Source organism: Catharus ustulatus, chromosome 9 (genome assembly GCF_009819885.2).
Source record: "Catharus ustulatus isolate bCatUst1 chromosome 9, bCatUst1.pri.v2, whole genome shotgun sequence".
NCBI lineage: Eukaryota > Metazoa > Chordata > Aves > Passeriformes > Turdidae > Catharus > Catharus ustulatus.
Window position 1 is genome coordinate 16,940,599 of NC_046229.1, and position 22,109 is coordinate 16,962,707.

A 22,109-nucleotide genomic window follows, 5' to 3' on the forward strand; every position below is an offset into this window, starting at 1 on the left:
GTAGTTCAAGTTGTAAAGCTTGAGCAGGTTCAAAAGATGAAGCGCTTTAGCATTTGCAGTCCTTGTAGATGGGAATTGTTATTTTGTTGTCACGCCATTTGTGGCACAAATATGGAGACCAGTGAGCAGACTTTCTTTGAAGTTCTTTGCAAGGATAAAAGGAACATGTCAGTCCTACCTCTACAGCTGCCCTTCTAGCCTAATGTGGCACCAATCTGGCAAGGAATCAAGTAAGGATACTGGACTGTGAGCAGAGGAAAACACCACGTTGAAGTCATAGATGCTATGAATTGGCTCTTAAGAGCTGCATCAAGAAACACAGTGAGTTGTGATATTTTGTGGCTTTTGTATGGCTGCCATATTTTTCCCTGCACGCAGTCATTCCAACACAAGTTAAATTCTTTGTTGTAGAAAAGCTAAATATTTTTGAATGCGGAGTCTGAAACACAGATGATATACTGCAGCAAAAGACTCTCATGGGATTTTTTTACGAGATGGCTTTTATTTGTTAAATGAGTTTTCAGTAGTTCTTCAGTACATGCTATTGTGTTGTTTGTGTGATGTCTTACAGTGTCACTGGTCTGATCTGGACTGTGATGACTGAATAAATTGCATCATTTGCTGACTGTGGAAAGATGGCTTGATCTGTAAGACACATTTGTGTATATGTGCATTTTATAATGTACTTGTAGTCATAAATTAAAGATGTTCAGTTAATGCCAAATATGAGTTGTATTCATAACTCTTGCTATTCTTGTCTACCCACAGGAGTTCCAAGAGTCAGAGAGGATCATAGAGGAAACTGAAGCTGCTTTTGTACTTTAAGGGGGGGAAAAGTAATGAAATAAGTTATGTAGGCTCAGACATCTTGAAAATTGAGACTTTTAAGTGGTCTTTGGGCTTCTACCAAGAAGCATGCTGCTGGCATTTAGGTTTTGTGCATTGGAGGAAATAAAACACTAGAAATCCCTTGGCTTTCATCTACAGAGAAATAGCTACACTTTACTGCTGTGTTTTGGCCATGTTGTGTTTTGGCATGGTTATGATGATTTATAATTTTATGTCCTGTGGGTTTTCAGTGACATAAAATTACTAAGAAGCAGTTTGCCTTGAAGTGGTTGGTGAGATGGTGTTACAGTTGGCAGGAGGACCTTCTCTAGGAGTTGGAAGATCAGACCCTGTAGTGTAGTGTGGCTTTGACAGTGACAGATATCATGGAAGAGACTGGAGGTGGTGTTGTGATGTGGTTGATTGTTCCTTGCTGATCCTTGCCCTGGATGATAGAGGTGTAGACCTTGTAATTAAAAAACTCAAGTGCAAGCCTCACTGGGAAAAATTGAATATTTTATGTTAATATGATTATGCTTTTGCACATTGCTAAGAAATTTCCAATTTTGAGTCTGTGTTATAGTGAAGATTTATTGAGATCTCTGTTCAAATTGCAGCTATTCACAAACAGCGACTCAGAGGCAAGAAATCATTTTATGTAACTTAATTTCAAGCGGTGCCATCATCACATTTTTGTTAACTGAAGGCAATAAAGATTCTCTAATAAATGAGTCATAATAGCATTATTGCTCTTATTTATATAACTTGAGATCTTGGAGTCTAATCCTGTTGGCCTTTACTTCCATGACTGTTTTAATTTTTAATGGGGATTTTGTTTCTTTTTTAAACCACTTCATGATTACTCATTTCATAAGTTCAGTTTTTTCTCCCCTCCTTTAGGGGTAGAAGTAAAACTTTATTTACAGCTTGCTTCTCGTAATTTGACAAAGCAAGTATCAGTGAATATGGCCACCTTCAAGTATGTCTGTGCAGAGCACTAAGGAACACTATATCAGATCAACCATGTGTGGAAAACTCGGCTACTGTCCCAAAAAAAGAGTTTCAGTAACTGGAGAGAAATGGTTTTATTTGTGAATTGTACACCTGCATGGAAATACCAACATTTCCTGCTACTTTGTGTCTTTCAGTGATACATTTGTTCAATAACTTTTCGTAGTGGAGTTGTATAGTAAGGAATAATTCCAACACACTGCCAATACTTGAAAACTTTTTTTAGGATGAATTTACTCCTGAGGTCAAAGTATTGCTAATGTAGAGAATAAAAGATTTATTCTAATTTTTAGCCTGTAGCCTGTGGCAGAAACTTAAAGGTTCTTCCTTTTCATAACTGGTCAGTCTTGAAACTCTGCCTTCCTCAAACACTCTGCTGTGTTATAAAGTATGAAATCTGACGAAATTCAACTGAAATTTCAGGCCATAATCCTTTTGAAACAGGATGACACTGTGTAATGCAGTAAGGCTTTTATATAAATTAGGGAATTGAACCTTTTAAGCACTATAAATATCAAGTGCTAGCAGAGTCTAAGTCTTGTCCAAAATCACTTTTTGTGTTTGTGTTTATTTGAGGAAACTGACCAAGACACAGGAGCTGGAGATGCAAGGCACATGGGATGTACAACTGAATTATTGTGGAAGGTAGTGAGTTACATCTGATGCATGGCATGATGAGACAGAGACAGTGTCCCTACTGAGTCAGGAGCAGGATTGTCACAGTGCTCTGTCTCATACAGAATGTGTGACCCAGAAGGAGCTCTGCCACTCAGAGCACAGCAAGCAGCCCAATTGCCATTAGCCATGTTTCAAGACTAGGCTGCAACAGCAGTGCCTGCTTATGTGTGGTGAGCAAGGATCCAGCTTTGGCATTGGGATCTAGGGCTGTGTCCTTATGCAAGAATTTAAGAGCTCACAGGAGTAGCACATTGCCTTTTTAAAATCACCGTTTTGGATCTTACCTGCTGGGTCAGTTGGTGCTATGTGTGCATGTCCCAAGGTTTGTGATGGCGTAGAGAACATTTGGCTTCCTAAAGCAAATCTGTTCTTGGGAAGTTGAAACCAGTGAAGACTTAAAGGAATAATTTACTTAAATTTTCATTAATCCAAAGTTGCTTGGTGGTTTTATATCTAAGAGAAAGGGTTTTTCTTTTAGCCTTTGAGGAACTTGAAACTGAGATTAGAATTGCTGTTTAGTCTAAAAGGGAATAAAAACTATCATAGAGTTCTGGGCCTTGATAAAATTTTTCTTTTTTTAAAAAAATGTACTTCAGGCAGGATTTGGCAGGCAGAATGCTTGGTCAGAGACAGGCTGCTACAGAACTTGAGATGGTTTCAGTCTGGCCATGACAAATCCTAAACTCTTGACTGATGGCTGATGGGTATGTAGTCATATGTATATTATTGTTGTACACCCACACACGCAGGCAGTTGTCCAAGTGTGTGATGAGATTACAGGAAAGTATAAATAAAGCTAGTTGTCCTAATGTTCTTGAGTAGACCCTTGTGAAAATAATGCCAGTCAGACTTACAAATAGGTCTGTATAGAAGTTGACTTGTGTTCAGCTGTGACGTGATACAGGTCACTGTGTGGGAAATTGTGGTCGTTCTATGTTTTATTTTATGTTGAGTCAACAACCTGAAATGCAAACCAAGAGCTCAAATAATCCCTTCTGTCCCTGGTAGTTGCAGGATACCCTGTGCTGAGAGGGGTGTTTGCAGGCTGTGCCATCCGATCACTGTGAGTGCCTGGAGATCTCTGCATTCCTGGGAGGAGAACACTAGTTGTTCACTCTTACCACCACCACTGCACCAAAACTGGTGTTTTCTGGTGGTGTTATAAAAACACCATTTGCTCCATTGTTCCTGCTTTGTGCACAGGTGATGCCCAGTCCATCACACGTGCCTGTAGAAGTACTGCTGCATGTGATGTTAAGAATTTGCCTTAGGACAAGTTCTTGTTCTTCTCAAGACACCAGGGCAGCCTGAGGGGCTGGACTGCACCTCTTTCTGGAAGTCTTGCATTATGCTGGATGGAAGTCACAATGAGAGCCAGGATGCTGAAATCACTGATGTACTTGGGCAAGCTCAGACTTTGCGTTTCCACTGTTTTTTGAAATCTTGGCATGTTGGTGGAAGGGCTAGAAGGTGATTAAGAAGGTAAGGACCCTTCTTCTGCCAGGTCAGTATGATGTAGTGCTGTGTCCTGAGCTTGCCTTGCTGGCTGTTCATGCTTGCACAGAACCTCCTGGGGATGTGGCTGGGGCCTGCTGAAGGATGTGAAAATTGCTGACAGCAGCAACAACAAAATCTGATTGTTTGGTTTTCCTCCTGTTAAAAGGCACTCTGCTTTTATTTCTGTAGCAGCTGGGGAACAGCTATTGTGCTACCCTTAAGTGATGTGAAACTTGCTGAAATGAGTTCAAATGGAGAGCACCTGGGATAAGGGGAAGCTACCCACAGAACAAAAAAGCTGCCTCTGCACTGATTTTCTGATGTGGCCATCCAAGCAGATGTCAGCTGTAAAAGTCAGACAGTGACATGGTACATGGGTGCATGTCTGTGAAGGTGCCTGCCAAAAACTTCATTGCAAGTTTCTATGGAAACCTGGAGTATCATGAAAAGTTGTAAGTGCTGGAGCAGGAGTGGTATCTGTCTGTAAATGGGATTGAATAAAGTGTCTCCTTTCTGTATTTTTATTTTACTTGAAGTGAAATATACACTCAATTTCATTATCTATTATAAAACAAATTTGGCTGTAAAGGAAAGCTTCATTGTCCATTTCACTGGAAAGGTAGGTTTCAAGAGCTGTTACATTTAGTGCCTTATTTTTGAGATAACATCATCCTGAAGCCAGTGGGGAGGAGTATGGCTAAGTATATAGGAATGCTGTAATTGTGAAGGGATTTATCTGGACATAATGTTAAGCCTTCTCAAAGATTGCAGTGCATTAAAACGTTAAATTTGATTATACTTTAATCAGGCTGTTATCCCACTTTTTTTTTTTATCTTTTTCTGGAAGCCTGAGGGAGTTTGGTTTTTTTTATTTGAATGTTACAGCCACAAACATGCTTATTATTGCCTAACAAATAATCACTTTTAGATTGTGAGCCTTCAGGGGCAAGGGTTGTCTGCCCACTCCCTGCTGGAGAACCCTCAGTGAAGAGGTTACAATTCCAGCTGGAGCATTTGAGTCAAATCAAAATATAAATTTACCAATAGTAAATATTTTAATTGGGGGCTGTATACATCTGTTAGTCGTGGTGAATAGCATGAAGCAATACAATGGAACCTTACTGAAACTTTTTGCAGAACTGAAAGCTTGCTTGTTAGAGCAGGAATGCTGCAATCTTCAGGAGGACAGCAAGTCTTGGAACATTCTTTCTGTTCTTAAGGCAATGTTTTGAAAGGGGTTTTGAAAAAATAAAGCATAAAAAGGAAGGAGGTGATCTGAACTCATCAGCAAAATTTCAAAGAGCCCCCAAAAATGTGTTGCAGCGCAATTTCTTTTTGTATTAAAATGCTGAAGTACACACCCTGAACCAAACAATTATGGGACTAGATGGACTAAGCAAATAGCTTATCTCTTACAGAAAGCAGCTTAAGTTTAGAAGAGGAAAAAGAATTATAGTAAACTTAAATAAATCCCTTTGAGGATAAATGCTTCAGCTGCAGGCATTTTTCCTGGCATGAAACCACTGGAAGTTCAGCTATTGGAAGCTTGGCAGGAATGTGGTAACATTAATAACTCATCCTTCATCTGCTGATCAGGGTTTTATGTGAGAAGTCGTAGTTGTTGCCCATCTGGCATGATGTCTGAGGTGTAGAAGATCTCTCTGCTTGATAAAGAGCAGGTAGAGTTGGCAGCAGGCTATCAGTTGTGTGGTGCCTGCCGTGGCTGGGGGGTGACAAGATTGGGGGCTGTCAGGGGCTGCCTGGCTGTTACCTCGAGTAGCGTCTGTGACTTGGCTTTACAGCTGGACCTTGGCTTGGGCAAGGAAGTATCCCCTTCTCCCTGGGGATAAAAGAAGCTGTGTGACATTTAAGTAGGAACAAAGTCAGACAGTTGTCCCATAAAGAGTGGAGAGACTGTGTATTTGAAAGTTGAGGGTGCAGCCTATTTATTGAGCGGTAAATGAGCATTTTAGGTTTTTTTTTATCAAAACAACAGAGTGGATAAAAGGAAAGGTGGACTTTGAGTGTGTTTTTTCATATCCTGGTTCCCAACTGCATTTGATGCACCTTCCTACTGCTCTTGTCACAGAAAAGATCTGGCAGAAACAGAAAAACTTTGATGTATGAGTAGGAGGCTCATGTTTATGTGTAGCTGCTTGTGTAGTGGGCACTTCTTTGCGTGTATGCATGTGTGTAATTTGCTTATGTTAAGTTTTTTTGTTTTGGGTTTTTTTAATGTGACCTTTTCTAGATTGCTTTTAGCTAATGGGTATAATGAAAGTGCCACTGCAGATATTTGAAAATTTGGTTGCTTGTGTGTGCAAATCTTTATGAAACTTCTGTTCAACATGTAACCCAGTGAGAGTCACTATGTTTACAGGCTGAAGAGATGAACTAGCTCAGATGGGGAACAATGGATCCTGTTCCTTTAGTTAAAGGAACTTTCTGTCTGTTCTTGGCTCTTGATCTCCATGAGGATGCTGTAAATGTTCCAGTTCAAGGTTGCTGACATGTCCATTAAAAATAGGGAGAGGAGAAAGTATTCACTGAAAATCATTTACTTCAGTTACTCAGTAAACCTGCTTCCATGTGGATGGGAATGCAGTTTAGAAATTAAGTAAAACAAGACTTTAGTACCATGAGTTAAGGTAGAGAGTTCATTTTACCCTGAAGTGGGGCTATTAAAATCTACACCAAAGTGAACTTCAGCAACACATCTATTTCTCTTTGGTAGGCACTCCTCCTTATTCTTTAGGTACATTTAGAGTGGGTAGTTAGAGCTACTAATGTATTCTGTAATAAGATTTTTATCTTTACATTCTGTGGCTTAAAATCACCAAATTATCAGCTCCATGTATGTCAGGTTCAATTTCTTACCACTTTCTTGCCCCAGTTCGAGTGAATTCAGAAGGAGACAGAGAGACTGGTAGTGTATATGGCTGTGCATCAGAGAGGAGTATTTTTCAGAGGAATTGCGTGAGTTGCTGAGTGCTGTCTCTATCTGAGATAAAGCAATTTCGTGTAACAAGCTTTGTAGCCATGTGGACTTGCTTATGTAAAAGCAACTTTGAATAACTTGGATATAATCCATTTTTAACCGTTCTATTTTTCAGGTTTCTAAGCTAAAAAGGAAATAAAAATTATTTTTTTAAAAGTTTTACCTTTTTTTCTCTTCCAATGCTTTTGCTTTATTTAAAATTTATTTTTAATTGTATTGCTGGGTTGTTTTTAGTGATAAAAAGCAGCCTCTAGGGACAAGAGTTACCAGATGTGCTTTTATTTTGGTGCAGCTTGCTTTTGCAACTTGATAAATTCCCAAAGTGCTCTGGTTAGTAGAAGTGACAGATGTTTACTGTGTGTTCCTCTACTTCTGATAGCGGTCATGAAAACTAATGGATAGGGAACAGCAGATTTAGAAATGGCAAAAGGATTAAATATTTATACTTGAGCACAAGCAGCTGTTGGTTTATTGTATGGTGTAACTTGTAATTGCATTTTACGTCCATGCCAGCACAGGTTAAATCTACTTCAGTAACTTTCAGTTGTGTCTGCACTTGAGTCAAAGTGCTTGGTTTTAAACTGGGAATTCTGCACGCACAAGTTGAGCTGTGTTTTCAAGATCGCTGGTCTGGCTGTTTTGGGAGTTCTGTGAAATGAGATACCAAGTGTCTGCTCACTGGATTTTCTCTCTGGCTGGGTGAAATAGGAAATGCTGTTCGAAATTTGGTTACTCAGCCTTGCTGATGTGACTTTGATCTCTGGGGGTCTGCTGCCTGAGATAAAAGCAGGATGAATTGGCATTGCATAAATAAGAGGGGGTGTAGCAGCAGTGTAAGGGTGGGAGTGCATATGCCAGGGTGCATCCAAGGCATGTTCTTTGCCTTTGTGTGCCAGGTCCTTGCCACTCTCCTGTAGGTTGTCTGTTCTGGCAGCTGTGCCGATGAAATGCCTGTGCATTCATGGACTGTTCCTTACAGGTATGAAAAACATCTTGAGTATTTGCCCTGCTGGTGTCTCATTAGCCACCTCTTTTGGTTTCTTGCATGTTGCCTTGCTGGTGGTTTGTTTTGTAACTGTAGTATCACATATGGTTAACTGCCTTCAACTGGAACACATCTAATCCTGAGCTCTTCAGCAGATATAGAGATCCTTGTAGAGGGATGCTCAAGGACCACTCTCTCCAGTCTTGTTTGCTTCTTCCATCTCTTCTCTCCTTCCCTTTGTGGTCTCTGTCCCTGCTAGCCTGTGAGAAGTAAGGATGGAGCAGTGCTGCTGAACATCCAGCTTAGGGTCTCCTTGAGCTTTCTGAAGTATATTGGGCACTTGCTCAGCACTCTGAAGCCTGGGGATAAATGTTATTAAAACTTGAAGCTTGCACTTCTGCTCAAAGCAGCTCTTCTATAAGAGCATGCTCAGGAGTACTGCACTAGGCAAAGTGAGAGGTTGTTAATTTTCTGTACTCTGCAGACACAGAATTTGCATGCAGCAAATACAGAGGTAATTGTGTTATTAATTTGGGATTTTTTTGTGGGAGCTTTATGTTAATAATCTTTGAGTGCTTTGGGTAAACTACTCAGAAATATAAAAATGGCTCCTATTTTGAAAGTCATCTTTAAATAGACCTCTCCAGTCATTTACAGCAAGGCAAGAATGAGGTAAGATTTGACAGTTTATTGTTAGGGAAATAATGGCTACTAATACTGCTTTTTAAATATCACATTGATTACAAAACCATTTGTGTAGGAGTGGTGTATGGCACTAGACCTTCAAAGAGCTGGTAAACAAGGAAGATTCAGTATAAACACTTAAATAGCAGCATCTGAAAGTAGGTTAGAGTGTTACACAACCTGAAAAAGCCCAGCTTTGAAGGGCAGCAGTTTTTAAGGTTTTAAAAGAAGAAAAATGTGTCTTTTATAGATCTCATTTTTGTAAATGTTACTAATTTGACACAGATTATGTAAAGAATCTTCTTTTGGTCTCCAACTTACTGAAGCCTAATATTACTTTACGCAGTCTAAGAGAAGTAAGATTTTGATAATTTTTTGTTTTGCAAGCTACTGTCCGTGAGATTCATGTTGTTCATAAAGGTGATGCTTCCTTAACTGGAGAATATATTTACAGACTATATCAGAGATTATATATATTGTGTATATAAATATATTGCTCTCTAGATATATCTGCTTTAAGGGAAATTCCAAAATTATAGCTGCGTAGTTTGGGCAGTGGGATGGGGGAACTGGGGAGATGGGTTGGATGTGGGGGGATTTGTTTGGTTGCTTTTTGGTTTCTCAAATAATGAGTGTGCAAGTCATGCTAATTATTCTTCCTTGATCATTTAATTGTTATCAAATAAGAGCATCATATTTTTTCATATATATTTATCTAACAACATTTAATTAAAAGCTATTGTGGAACTCTTGTTCCTTAATTGAAATGTTTTTCTCTATAGGAAATAGACTTCCAGCTTTGTGTTCCTTGCTCTTCCTTACCCAGTCATTATCCATTACAGGGTAGCCATACAAAAATAAACCAAACTAATCTTGCAGGTTGTTTTCAGATGGGTAGATTTGGTTGCTGTCAGATGTTTAGGGAAGAAACAGCAAGTGGGAATTGTTGTCATTCTAATTGGATGGAAAGAAATAATGAAAATCTTTTTCTGTGCAGTTTTTCATATTAAAGCAGTTTTTTATTTTCCAGAGATAAAAGCACTGATCAGGAAGTGTGTGATAACATAAGCCCCATCCTGGTGTTAATGTTCTGCAATGCCTTCCATCACTGAAGTAGCACCAAAACATTTCCTATAGTAGAGAAATACTATAAAACCACCCATGTTGTATTTTCTTGTGAAATGTTTCCCGGACTTTTCAGGCAATAGAGGCGCTCATAGCACAAATTCATGTTTAGCTGAATTTTGGGGGTTTGTTTGCAGGATGGTTGAGAGGAGGAGCTGTAGTCACAGCTGTTTTTTTAGCTTGAGTGGGCTCACAATAATCCCTTGTGAAATAAAGTAGCAGAGAGCTAAGTCCTCTTAGCCAGTGTACTAGGAGCTGCAAACCAGGCTAAGGGTAGTCGTAATATTCCCACCTAGTTTAGCAGGGCAATTTCTCTCTCTTACTTGATTGAAAAGTCTGCTGGTGGTTAAACCTTCCGTTTGTTTTAAACTTCTCATCTCAGAAACTGAATAACCAGTGCAGCTGTGGATGTGTCTGTGTGCTCAGAATGCCTAAGCTGATTCATAGACTTCCCTGTATGTCTGTGCATTACTTCACAAGGGATTCTGGGGCTTCTTATACTTCGTTCTGTAGAGAAGAAAAGGAGGGGGAAAAAAGGATAATGCTATCTTTTTGACCTTTGCAGATTGTCCATGGAACAATTGATATTGGCAGGGTCCTGACTAACATCCTGCCTAACAGGAATCTCATAATCCATTCTTGTCACATTAAGGTCTAATAGTCTGCTCTAATAGGATATTGCAGAAGTAGAAATGGTTGGTGGAGAGAGACAACAAAATAGACAGTAGAAATAACACTGAACTTATGGTCACTTGATCAAAACAAGCTAGCAAAGCCTCTTAGTTATGGGAAAACTTTTCTTCTTAATTTCCTGTGGGAAGGGAGAAAACAATTTTGTTCATGGTAGCACTTTTTCTTTTCAGCTAGAAATGTTGAGGTTTTTTTAGGAAATTCTTTACCAGATGCAGTAACAAGGCAAATTCAAGAATCTTTTTGTTTCCTGAAACAAAGTGGACTTGTTTGGAGTCTTGGGAACCTGAGAGTAAATGAGTGTATCGTGTGCTACAATTCTTGTTTTATTTGTTTGTTCTGACTTTGAATTTGCTTTAACTTTAAATATGCTTTTAAGACAGGAGGGCCAGTGAGTTACAGGACAGGCAGTTTTTATCTGTAAGTACAGGAAGAAGTAGGATGTAAATAAACATTAGTAACATACCAATCTGCTGCTTCCTTTTCTGCTAACTTCTGTATTTAAGCTAGAACAGTTTCTTAGGAAATATCCCAAATATCTCCATTTTGTATTTCAGCATTTATAGTCTGAAATGTATCAGAAATTCACCAGGTTAATTGTGTTCTGACCTCTTTCTATTACAGCTTTTCTTTAAGATTAATGAAATTATTATAATTGTTAAGAAGAATGATTTATTAAATTAGTTGCTACCCTTGCTGATTTAATGTGGGCCTGTGACAATTGTATTGTCATTGTTAATTTTTTTCTCTTTATATTCCAGTTTCACTGTAATTTGTATAACTGCAGAATAAACAAAGTAGGTTTAATTCTAGAGCTCCAAATCACACTATTGCACTTCTTTCAGAACTTCAAGTTTTTCCACCTAAAATCTTAGAAGGTAGCAAGAAACAGCTGTGCTTAGAACAGTTGCATTTATTTAGGCTAAATACTTTTTGTTTGTTTCAGGAGAAAGAATATACCCAGTAGATAGCTAGAAGGGATAGATGGAGCTGAAAGAAGTTGATGCTATCCTAGGATGTCATCGAGGTTACAGAACTGGAGACAGGGTTTAGGAGGAAAAAAGGTTATTTGTTAAAATTAAAGCCTTAATGTAACTATGCAGCCCTAAGGATCATACTGCATAGGCTTGAATTAAAGTCTGTGCTTATTAAAACTAAACAAAAATGTGATGTTTAAAAAAGGAGTCTGTCCTGACATTCGATATTGGGAATGAAAAAATTTCAAGGACCTCACTTTTCTAGTGTGGATCTCTCTGGATATGGGGTATGTTAAAACCCCATGTTCTGCTGAGCCACAGGGTGTGTTTGGTGCCTTGTGAGCCCTGAAGAGGGCTGAAAGAAGTGCATGTTTTCACCATGAGGAACCAGGTATTGTAACATTTCAGCTGCACTGGACTTGCACAGGTTCTTCAGTTTGACCTACCTGCTCACAGGTGTTTTCTGCATTGGGATTGTGAGTAGAGATGCCAGGACTGGTTTTGAGAGGAGACCACCTATGGCAGGGTGTTGCAGGCTCTGCCTGCCAGACGTAGACTGGGGTTTGCATCTTGCTTTTTTCTTTGTTTTTTCCTTACTTCTGTGTTATCAGTGTAACTTACAATGAAACTCAAAGCCCAATTTGTCACTCTTAAAAGGAGTTGAAAATACTATCCACTTGTCTGGAAAATTCCAGACAGTAGGTTTTAAAAGCTTTGAATAGTTTAAATTCAACTGGAATAAAGAAAATCCAAACCCATTGCAATCCTGTACACGCTTGTTGTTCTGAGTGCCTCTTAATTGTTTGATTTTTAGCTGTGCACAGAAATATAGTGAGAGGTAACTTCTATAGTTACTAGTTTAGTAAAATCAAGCAGCAATACGTGTTATGATGGATTTAAGAGAGCAAATATCAAATTTATTTGCAGCCTGTCAGAATGTGTCTTATACGGTGTGTAGGTTTATGGTTTTTTGTTTTGGTTTTTAAACTCAGAACATTAAACATTTTGGACATGTAAGGAGGCAAATCTGTTTTCAGTTCTTAGAATGTATTTTTGCTAGCTAGAAAAAGGTTTGTCTTTTATGAGACAATGTTAGTCCCACTGAGGACTTTTTTTGTGTTTTATAACTGCTAATCTCTGCCAAAACAGGAACTATTCTCTGAGTATCAGTAACCTGAAAGAAAAGATGTGTTCAGAACATTGAATGCAGTGTAAAGCTCCTGTTACACCATGCTGCCTACAGCCTCACAAAGAGGATTACTCAGGCTCTGCTGTGTCCCCTAACCTTTTTGGGAATGATTTTATGTGTGCAAGACAGAGGTCTTGCAGAGGTGATTTTTAACTTTTGCTTTTATTGCTGTTCTTTCTAAGTCTTAGCTGGAACCACTTTGTGCTCTGTCATTTCTTTTCCATTATTTCAGTTGTTCAGAGCAGTCATGTCTGCAGTGCCTGGGTTTCCGTGCTTTATTATCCCCGTGTTTGTGCAGAAGCACAAAAATCACCTTCTTTCTGTGAAAGGAATTCTGGAGGCCATGCCCCAAACCGCAGTGAAGTAACTTCCCACGTAATTAGCCAGTGCAAAGTTGAGGAAAGGCTGCCCCAGAGGAAGAGGCAGTGGCAGTGCCCGTGTTTGTTCCAGCAGTGATCCCGTTCTCCTGCCCTGCTGTCCCTGCACCATGGCTGTGTGAGCTGGGCTGGCCTTTGTCCTTGCTCTGCCTTTGTCCTTGCTCTGCCTTTGTCCTTGTGCTCTCCTGCTGCGCTCACCTGCTGGGAGAGGAGTTCTTGTGGCACCCAAGGTAGGTGAGACCACAGTGCAAACAGCGTGGAGATCGACAGTATGCCTTCCAGAGAGCTTTCTAGAAAGAAAAAAAAATCCATTCAGGGGAAAAAGTCACCTCCCCTGTTGCTTTGTGGTTCTCCTGTTCTGGGTGGGTGCCAGGCAGTCAGGCCCCAGGAGTTGGAAGGTCCCTTTATATATCCATCTGTTCACAGTAGCACAAATGGCTGATGCTGTTCATATGCACACTGTTTAAATGCCAAAGGTGGCAGTTCGTGGGCAGGCAGTCATGCTGTGACTGGGTGTAGGTAAAGCACTGGGGGACATTAAAGGTGGGAGTTTGTAGCTCAGTTCCAAGTGATGCACTGCGGGGCTGTGATAGCTGGGGTGTGTTACTGTGTCCTTCAGCGCTTGGTACAGCAGCTGCACCCTGGAGATGTGGGGGCTACCTCAGGAACCTCTCAGCAAGGAAGTCCTTGTGGAGCTGGGAGGACTGTAAGACCTCTGAAACTTCTAATGGGGGAGGAGTATTTGACATTCGTTTGCCCACTGGAAAATAAAGAAGGTGGGAACTGTAAGCTCCTTCCGCTGGTTCCCTGAGAAACTCAGCCTTAATTTTTAAGTTTTGGCAGCTGTGCCAAGAGCGCTGAGATGAGTGCTGCAGTGTGATAAAGTCCTTCCCTCTCTGGCTGCCTCCACCAGATCCCAGGCTTGGTATGCAAGACTGGTAAAAGCTGGGAGGAGTGTGGGAGGGCAGGGGCTGTCTGTCTCCCTGTGTTGGAGGAGACACTTGGATCCTGAGCTCTGTGGTAGTGCAGACAAGCGCTGGCCTTTCCCACAGACTGAGAAGTGGGAGCTGCTTGCACTGGTGTGGGGAAGGAGGGGTGCTAGTGCATGGCTTTGACCATATAGGCAATGGCTGGTATTTGGATTGTGTGTGTAGAAATGTCTGTTAACTAGAAATAATTTAATTATCATGCTGTGTATATGTTGCCTGTGACACTGTCATTTAGGGTGTGTAAGGTGCAGGTCTATATGAACTGCTATGCTGCAAGTTAAAAATAATAAATCTAATGCATCTTGTTATTCACTGCTTTGATCTCTTTGGGCTCTGCTAAGCTGTTCTTCACCCAAGCAAAGGGAGACAGACCCTGTGGGATAGTGTACATACTGTCTCCTTCCCAGCTGCATGTGTGCACACAAGCTAGATATTTTTCTTTAGAAATGGCAAATATGGGTCACACATGCAGCAGTCAAAATGATGATTTTACCACATCCTGCTTGTGCAGGAAGCTTATTTTTTTTTTAAAGCTGATAAGTTGATTCCTCCATATTTGTCAAAACAAAAAGCAAAGCAAGTTATTCAAAGCTGCAGAGAGGTTTGAATTCTCACTTGGTCAGTTTACTGCTTTGTCTCGTGCATATGTTTAAGATAAAGTGAAAGCCTTGCATTCAGCTCCTGTCCTACCTACTAACCAGCTTCCTGCGATCACTAGGATGTGATGATAATCTGAAAAAATGTTTTCCCCATTATATTAAGCAAGAGTTGTGGGGTTTGTTCTTGGTTAGCTGGGTTAAATCAGTTGGGGAGAAAAATGTATACAGTACTGATATTTGGTCCAATCATTGAATGGATGGTTTGGGTTGGAAGATTCCTAAAAATAACATCTAGTTCCAACACCCCTGCCATGGGCAAGGATGCCACTCACTAGATCAGGTTGCTCAGGGCCCCATCCAACTGTTTTTTACTTTAAAATATCCAAGTATGTTAGAAAAGATTATGCTAAATCTTCACATAGTGGCTGCAAGGCTTTCACTTGTGCAGTGATACTTAAAAGGGAAAGGAACTAATCAATCTGATGAGACACCGGTGGATGCTCAGGAGGAAGGAGTGGAAGATACTGTGTTGTGCTAGAGGAAAAAAAATTAGAGACCTTGCTGACAATGTAACAGGACCTAAAATGTGCTGTCCAAGTCATGAGCAGAGTGCAAAGCATTTAGAAAAATGCTATTTTAAATGCGTGTTTAAATGCAAGGCACTGTTAGTATTGAATTTTATGTGTTCAGAGTCAAACTATCATTTTTGCAGAACTGGATTTTGTGCTGTGTAGTCTATTGTTGCTCTTCCTTTTATTAATGTATATCAGCTATAGTATTATACCTTTCAGATATTTCACTTGCACAGAGCAGTCTTTGATTCTGTGAAGTGGCAAAGATACACAAACATGATCTAGCCTGAAGTGGAAGCCTTCTGTTTTGCTAAAATACTGCATTGTTTTGGTCATATCCTTTAGAAAAACTGCTAAGTGGAATGATGGATAGTATGTGACAGGCCAAAAAACATAAGAAAAACCAAAACCTTCTGAGGGATATGTGTGTCATGCTGGGATTGTTTTTAAATGGCAAAATTAATGTCCCAGTCAACAATTCTGATTTTGTCTTTGTTCTCTTGTAGGAATGTTTACCCTTGCAGAAGTTGCATCGCTCAGTGACATCCAGCCAACTTACCGTATCTTGAAACCATGGTGGGATGTATTTATGGATTATCTCGCTGTTGTTATGTTAATGGTTGCCATTTTTGCTGGAACCATGCAGCTGACAAAAGACCAGGTGGTCTGCTTGCCAGTTTTGCAGTCTACTGTAAATCCAAAAGTGCAGCCTGATACAACAGGGAAAGCTGACTTCACCACTGTTGAAACAACCACTGGTCAAGAAGAAGCGTCAATTGGAACTGTTTCCTACGGAAGTCCCCCTACTGAAAGACCTGACATTCTTCTGAGCGGAGCTACCTCTTCTCAGTATCAACCCACTGAATCAGACCAGGAGCTGAAGAAGGAGCAGAAAGATTCCTCAGGCCGTAAAACAAATTTGGATTTTCAGCAGTACGTATTTATTAACCAGATGTGCTATCATTTGGCTCTTCCTTGGTACTCAAAGTATTTTCCCTATCTTGTTCTCATCCATACTATAATTTTAATAGTCAGTAGTAATTTTTGGTTCAAATATCCCAAGACTTGCTCAAAAATTGAGCATTTTGTGTCTATATTGGGGAAGTGCTTTGAGTCTCCTTGGACTACAAAAGCATTGTCTGAAACGGCGTGTGAGGACTCTGAGGAGAACAAACAGAGGTTAACTGGTGCCCAGTCCCTTCCCAAGTATGTATCCACTAGCAGTGATGAAGGAAGCCCAAGTGCTAGCACTCCCATGATAACCAAATCTGGCTTCAAATTTTCAGCCGACAAACCAATGATCGAGATCCCCAGTGTCACAATTTTAGATAAGAAAGATGGAGAGCAAGCCAAGGCGCTCTTCGAGAAAGTCCGTAAGTTCCGGGCTCACGTGGAAGACAGTGATCTGATTTATAAGCTCTATGTTGGCCAGACTGTCATCAAGACTGTCAAGTTCATATTTATTCTCTGCTATACTGCGAACTTTGTCAACACCATCAGTTTTGAACACATCTGCAACCCGAAAGTGGAACACCTGATTGGCTACACACAGTTTGAATGTACACACAATATGGCTTACATGCTGAAGAAGCTGCTGATCAGCTATATTTCCCTCATCTGTGTCTATGGCTTTATCTGCCTCTACACGCTTTTCTGGCTGTTCCGAATACCTTTAAAAGAATATTCTTTTGAAAAGGTCAGAGAAGAGAGCAGCTTCAGCGATATCCCTGATGTCAAAAATGATTTTGCCTTTCTCTTGCACATGGTGGATCAGTATGACCAGCTGTATTCCAAGCGATTTGGTGTGTTTTTGTCAGAGGTGAGCGAGAACAAACTGCGCGGCATTAGTTTGAACCACGAATGGACTTACGAGAAGCTTCGGCAGCACGTCTCCCGCAACGCCCAGGACAAGCAGGAGTTGCATCTCTTCATGCTGTCGGGAGTCCCCGATGCAGTGTTTGATCTGACGGATCTGGATGTGTTGAAACTGGAGCTGATCCCTGAAGCGAAAATTACGGCCAAAATTTCCCAGATGACAAATCTTCAGGAGCTTCATCTGTACCACTGCCCTGCAAAGGTTGAGCAGACTGCCTTCAGCTTCCTCCGGGACCACTTGAGATGCCTTCATGTGAAATTCACAGATGTTGCAGAAATTCCTGCGTGGGTGTATTTGCTCAAAACCCTCCGTGAATTGTATTTGATAGGCAACTTGAACTCTGAAAATAATAAAATGATAGGGCTTGAATCTCTTAGAGAGCTGAGACACCTTAAAATTCTCCACGTGAAGAGCAATTTGACCAAAATTCCCCCCAATATTACAGATGTAGCACCACATCTGACAAAACTAGTCATTCATAATGATGGCACTAAGCTTGTGGTACTCAATAGCCTTAAGAAAATGACAAATGTTGCAGAGTTGGAACTGCAGAACTGTGAACTGGAGAGAATTCCCCACGCTATCTTCAGTCTCTCTAACTTACAGGAACTGGATTTAAAGTCAAATAGCATACGCACAATTGAAGAAATCATCAGTTTCCAGCATTTAAAAAGATTGACTTGTTTAAAGCTGTGGCACAATAAAATAGTCAGCATTCCTTCATCCATTACCCACGTAAAGAATTTGGAATCTCTTTATCTCTCCAATAACAAACTTGAAACCTTACCCGCCGCAGTGTTCAGTTTACAGAAGCTTAGGTGTTTGGATGTAAGCTACAACTCCATTGCGGTGATTCCAGTAGAAATAGGTTTGCTGCAAAATCTTCAGCATTTTCACATCACAGGAAACAAAGTCGACGTTTTGCCAAAACAATTGTTTAAATGTGTTAAATTGAGGACTTTGAGTCTGGGACAAAACTGTATTACCTCAATTCCAGATAAAGTAAGTCAGCTTTTGCAGCTGACTTACCTGGAACTGAAGGGAAACTGCTTGGACCGTCTGCCAGCTACGCTGGGGCAGTGTCAGCTTCTCAGGAAAAGCGGGCTCGTAGTGGAAGATCACCTCTTTGACACTTTACCCTCAGAAGTTAAAGAGGTGTTGAATCAAGACACAGGCATTCCCTTTGCTAATGGGATTTAGACTGAGGTGAAACGCTCTGGTAGCTGACTTCCAAACGGCAAATGCTGAAAAGTATGGCAATTGTGAGATCATGTGTTTTAGAAAGCAGAATTCCTTGGAAGGCAGAATTACTAGCAGGATTAGAAAAAGTGCAACTGAGTGTTCAATGTTTGCAGTGTTTTAAAAGTTCATTTCCAAAATTTTTGAGAGGATAAAGAACCTTAATAATCTCAATTCTTTTTTCCTTAAATTGTTTGTAACTTGGATGCTGCCGCTTTTGAATGTTTACAAATTTGCTTGCCTGCTTAAAGTAAATGATTAAATTGATGACCTTTTCTTACTATGCAAGTTATTCCTTAAGGTCTGGTTTTACTTTAGTGCATTATGGGGAGACAGACCAAGGCTAAATGTTATATGTGGAATGGGCCTAACAGCACTTGAAACACACATTGAATTGTGTTGTTAGTGTTTAGCTATCCTTGGCAAATGAAACCAGTTTGGCTATGATTTGAACTGCACCACAACCACCATTTTCCTGCATTAAACTATGTGGTTTCATAGAATCATTTAGGTTGGCAAAGACCTGTAAGATCATCAAGTCCAACCATTAACCTGACACTGCCAGGTCCACCATGTCCCTAATCACCATGTCTGCGCTTTCGTTGAGTGCCTCTGAGGATGGTGATTCCACCGTTTCCTAGGCAGCCTATTCCAATGTTTGACCACTCTTTCAGTGAAAATTTTTTTCCTAATAATCTAAACCTTTCCTAGCACAACTTGTGTCTTTTTGTGCTATTGCTTGTTACCTGGGAGAAAAGACTGACCTCCACCTCAGTGCAGCATCCTTTCAGGTAGCTGTAGGGAGTGATAAGGGTCCCTCCTGAGCCTCATTTTCTCCAGGCTCAACACCCTCAGTCCTCCCTAACAGGACTTGTGTTCCAGACCCTTCACCAGCTCCACTGCCCTCTGGACACTCTGCAGTACTTCAATGCTTTGCATCAGGCTAAGTGTGTTTGCCTTCATTCTTCTCCTCAAGGCTTCATGTTTTTGGGCGAGATTCATTCTGTGGACTGGTGTGCTAGTCCTCCACACTGGCAAAGACTGAGCACCTTCCTGCAGCTGGTGTCCCCTCAGCCTCCATAATTCTCCTCTGTCTCGTGCAGCAGTGGGTGGCAAAAGGGAGAATATTGCCACATGGCTTTCAAGTTGGAAAGTTTTGATGTTTGAACCCTTTTAGAAGGTGATTTTGAAAGCCATTGAACACCAAGTGGCTTTGCTGCTCATGTTTGGCTCTTCTGAGTTTTTATCTGGAAAACTCAAGGCATTTTATGAGTTGGTGATTGTTCTGTTTCACAGCCCTTGCTTAGGATGTGGGGTGTCATCTCCATTTACTAGACTAATAACAGACATAATCACTCAACCATGATTGAGCTTTATCACCTGTTGTGGTGTCTTCCACACCTGGACTTTACCATACCCCAGCCCAACTAATCTGATGTCTTTGAACACTTACTGTTAGAAATCCTAACTGTGTGCCAGATAAGTCATCCAATAAAGAAAAAAGTAGACAGCAGTGAGCTTGGGATTTTCTAATTTTTTTTTTGTTGGCATTTTTTGTGTTTTTGGGTTTTTTTTAACTGAGTTTGCATTGCCAGAACCATTAGAGAAATATAATCCATTAAATCTGCAAAATCATCAGTTGTAAATCTCAGTCATTTACATTCCATGTGTGCAGAAAAGAAGTACTATGCTGGGAGATGATTGCATGATTACTCATGGTTTAAACACAATTCCCTATTGTAGTGTGGTCAGGACTGAACTAGTCTGTCGTTCAAGGGACTGTTCTTCTCACACAGAAATCCTCATGCACAGTGATTTCTACTGTAACTTCACCAGAGCTGCCCTGACTTACACCACTATTAACGAGCAGATAGTTTAGGCCTAGAGGCATTGAGCAGGCAGGAACATTTCAAATACTGCTCTTAGAAGTCTTGCACATTTTATTGTTAATAATTTACTGTTAGTCATGCTGGGAGGACTGTTCTCAGCTGTAGGTAGCAGTCTCTGAATACATACCTGCACCATATGTTTATGTATCTCAGAAGACCAGTTTATGAATAGTGGTTTTCCTATTTCTCATGGGGATACAGTCTGTTTTCCACTTGCCAGCAGGTAGTAAACTTGGGATGTTGACAGTTTTGCAACACCAAGTCACAGGTTAGGCAGAGTACTTGGAGTTACTGATCCTCCACTGGGAAACTTAGTGCTAATCCTCAGATTCTTTTTTTAAAGTAGAAGTTAAGGCTGCAGCAGACTTTTCTTTTTTAAAGAAACTTTCATTTGTTTATTTTTTTTGCACATAGATCACTTTAAAATTGCTGGACTATTGACTCTTTAGAAAAACTGTGGACTATACTATTGGTGTATGCTTTGTATTTGCTGTTGAGTGTCATTTCAGTTTTCAAGAAATTGTGTGTAGGAGGGAGGAAGAGTTGGAGGATGACAAAATTATTAAAATATTTAGAAAAAGTTCTATTTTTCATCTTTTTCCCCTTTTTAAATAGCAGAGTCGCACAGAACGTGGCTGTGTATTGATCTAGTTTTTAAAAGCTGTTTTTGGTGTTTCTGATTCTCCTGCTGGCCCTACTGATGTTCAAAAAACAAACCCATGCCTATTTCATATGACTATGGTATACTCAAAAATTAAACCCATGTCCACTTAATGAGTATGGTATACATACCATTATATACTTAGACCACTGTTTTGACTAGTTAGTAGCCAACTATACTACTTTAGACAATTTCCTCCAAAATAAGTGTATGTTAATTTTAATTTCAGGCTTCTAATGCTTGCTTAGCATAAACTCCATTCTTGTTTTTAGGAGATCTTTCTCAGAGTGAGGAGGAACTGCCCAGCAGCCCCATGTCACCTCCCCCCAGTCCTTCCTCCTCTCTGTGACTGTTTATAATGTTCCTGTTTCCTGCGTGTCAACTGACACAGTTTTGCTTTAAAGTCTTGAAAGTTCATCTCTTTTCCATGTAAGGCATGTGAAATATATTTTGCATTTCTATTTGATTTAATAAATAAGATGTTTATATCTTCCTCTAATCTATTTTTTTAATGGGTGAAAAGTGTGTTTGCATAGTAAAAGCTCTGATTTCAAGTACCTCATGCTGAACTTGTTCTGTGGTACCTGTACTCCAAGAAGGAAGAGGTATGAGTTGCTGCTCCCAGTAAATCCTGTAGGTATGTTTCTATCTAGAATACAGTACTTTAGAAAAAAAGGTCTTTTTTCCCATGTACACAATCTAAATGACTACCACTGTTTTTATTTGGCTAATTGAATTCTGCAGAACATGTGTATGGCCCTAGAAGAAACACCTGTATTTGGAAACTGCTTCCAATGTTGCAGACAGAACTATGGCATTTCTGGGCAGGTATCAAGCCTCTTGGTGTAAGGGAAGATGCTGACACTGATGGAAGTCTCTCTGCTGCTACATAAATGACTTGCAGTCCTGAGCTGCCCTCTCTGGTAGTAAAGCAGGATGCCCAGGCACTGTGCATCATGTCTGAGTATGGGGGTTCTGCTTTGTGGACTGCATTTTTAATAAAAATCTTATAGAAATAGCTGTATATTGTGTTTCCGTGGATGTGCAGAGAAAGTGGTATACAGTTATATGAAGCCATTGGATTACATTGTGATTACTTAAAATCAAGTTAAACAAAGCAGATGCTTCTACAGCTGTTGTGTTGACTGTCATTCTCATTTCTTGCAGATTCTGGTTTTTCAGACTTCTCAGTTCTCAAGACAGGGAGTTGAGCAGGAAACTTGACAGTAACTTGACATGTAACTT

At 40.2% G+C, this 22,109-nt stretch overlaps 1 protein-coding gene across 3 annotated transcripts in view; it reads left to right on the plus strand.

Moving 5' to 3' along the window:
• The window catches only part of LRRC8D (leucine rich repeat containing 8 VRAC subunit D), a 60,291-nt gene extending 38,934 nt beyond the window's left edge, over positions 1-21,357 (plus strand). For all 3 annotated transcript variants that reach the window (XM_033067698.2, XM_033067697.2, XM_033067700.2), the window contains one exon: positions 15,706-21,357. In XM_033067698.2, the coding sequence (XP_032923589.1) occupies positions 15,708-18,275 (2,568 nt within the window). In that variant the 5' untranslated portion in view covers positions 15,706-15,707 and the 3' untranslated portion in view covers positions 18,276-21,357. The remainder of the gene's footprint in view (positions 1-15,705) is intronic.
• The last annotated feature ends 752 nt before the right edge of the window (positions 21,358-22,109 follow it).